The 2,401-nt window shown below is 29.4% G+C and overlaps 1 protein-coding gene across 1 annotated transcript; it reads right to left on the reverse strand.

The window, feature by feature from the left end:
- Positions 1-897: 897 nt before the first annotated feature.
- Positions 898-1,992, reverse strand: LOC112452971 (the record flags this gene model as incomplete). Its single annotated transcript, XM_025013456.1, has 2 exons — positions 1,425-1,992; positions 898-1,145 (listed from the first exon to the last, which is right to left on the reverse strand). Coding segments are annotated over exons 1-2 (816 nt in total), but the record flags the coding sequence as incomplete, so codon positions are not given.
- Between the last annotated feature and the right edge of the window lie 409 nt (positions 1,993-2,401).

A 2,401-nucleotide genomic window follows, 5' to 3' on the forward strand; every position in this document is an offset into this window, starting at 1 on the left:
ATAAAAATTTCCGAATTTTGAAAAAGGGGGGCCAACTTCACAGACATCCATTTAAAAAAAAACTGTGGCGCCGTTACAGTTTTTCCATTAGCTAGCAGGACAATAAAAAAAAAAAAAATCAAGGGCTGAAATGCAAAAGACATACGAGTACTAATTTAAATCACTCAAAAAACTTAATATATTTATCACTTCTGCACTATCAGAGCAAAACTAGTCTTTTAAGTTATCAGCAACAGTTTACTTTGGTATCAAACACGCTGCGCCGCTTTGAGAAGGTAAATTAATATACTCTTGGAGTCTGTTGCCAATGCATTTAAATCTAAAGAATATATATTTGTTTTTAAATCGTTTAATAAACAGAGTAAATTACTTAAAAATTCTAATATCTTAATTGCTTAATATTTTTTTCACATAGTTCTACGAGCATTGATAATTTTTACAATTTATTTATATACAAGATTATATATTTGTATCGTTATTTATTTATATATTTATATATTCATATATATTTATATCAATATATCAATTTTATTATTTATATAATCTTATATAATTTCTATAATAAAAATATTCTTATATAATTGTATATTATTGTCTCAATTATAAAAATACATGAATATAATAAATGTAAGAATACTTTTACACATATGTCTATCATGTGAAATTATTAAGAAACATGACTCATTTAAGAATTATTTATTCTTAAAGACAGACAAATTTAATCCAGATAATTAATGACATACATCTTTTTAATCATGAATCATGTTTCTTATATGACTCACATACGTTAACGGAATGCATGCAAATAATATTCTCCATATAAAGTGAGAAACGTACAAATCTTCGAAAGGACTAAATATATAAAAGAATCTAAACTGCATTTAAATAAAAACTGACATTATCTGCGATTATTTTCGCATATTGATCTGCAGCTTTCATTGACATTTCTTTAAATGATTCGTCATAATGTTTCCTTAAATCCATAATCGTGGAACATGAAGTCACCACTTCGTACCAAATCCGCTTGTAGATTTGTGATTCTCTATCATCCTCAGTTATTCTATGAAATTTCTTACGAGCGTCCTCTAACAATTTTATTCGCCCTTTATGTAATTTTATTTGGTTATCTCTTTGCTCTTCAAAACCTGCAAAATATTTGTACGCATCCGAAATTTTAAGCGTTATCTTCGCATAACTTTCAATGTCAGTGTCTGCAGTAAAATATTTCTTCGCTATTTTAAGTTGTCTCAAAGTTTTTACAAAAACCGATTTGGCATCAGCAAGATTTAATATACATGTTTCTGCAATCTCAATATTTTTACATTCCAATTCTTTTTCTAGGTCAGAAAATATTAAATCTGTCTTCTCAGATTTTATTTCTAATTTTGACATAAGATCTTGCATCTCAGATTTGTTTTCTTTACTCTGTGAGAATTTTTCTATCCAGAAACGTAAAAGAGAAACTCCATAGAAACCCCAAGATTTAGCACTAACGGCAAAAGCATAATCTGCATAATCATAATTTTCATTATACAAGTGAAAAGAAGCTTTACTTTCTTTCTCTGCCGTTTTCGATGTATCTGCAGCCAATTTGCATATTACACAATTTCCAACAGCAATATGACTTTTAGCTTCAGCAAAACGATTGTTTGCTAGAAAGTATCTAGACAAATCAAATAAGGTTAAAGCCATATCGAGACATCTTTCGTCAAATTTTGCCTCGTCAGATACCATGTCTGTCAGTCGGATGTTTAACATATTATGCAGATACATTACAAATCCGTCCTTATCTTTCGACCTTGTAAGATATTCAAGTCCTAAGTCCTGTAAAGTTGTATGATGCAAAGTGTCCAAGATAATCTTAGAATTCGATTCTTTTTCTTTAATATCAACAAGACTTGCTATGTGGATGAGATCAGGATAATTATCCTCCAGTGTATATTCCAAATATAATTCCAATGCTAAATTCAAGAATTTATGAGTACCCTTCATATTGTTGACTTTCTCACAAACTGAATTCAATTCGTTAAGTGCACCTATATAGATGTCAATATAGCTTTACGGTCCAACTAAACATCTGTTAAAATGTCCAAACATCTTGAAAAACATTGTACAGCAGTATTTAAATCGTCAGTATCTGTAGAAGTAGCATATTCTAAACCTTTATTGTAATAAGCTGTCGATAAAGCAACAATGTCATCAAATTTTCGGTCCGTTAAAACATCGATTACTTTATGATATAATACATTTATTCTCTCCTCTATCGCTTTGATTTTGTTTCTCTTCTTAGCAAGTTTAATGTCTCCACCCATGTATTTTACTTCAAACGGCAACTGTAGAACTTTCAAAAATTTCTTACTAATATTCATACTTGTAGCGGATTCGGCCGGTATCGTTTCTA

Source organism: Temnothorax curvispinosus, unplaced genomic scaffold, assembly GCF_003070985.1.
Source record: "Temnothorax curvispinosus isolate PA1 unplaced genomic scaffold, ASM307098v1 QBEX01003888.1, whole genome shotgun sequence".
Classification (NCBI taxonomy): domain Eukaryota; kingdom Metazoa; phylum Arthropoda; class Insecta; order Hymenoptera; family Formicidae; genus Temnothorax; species Temnothorax curvispinosus.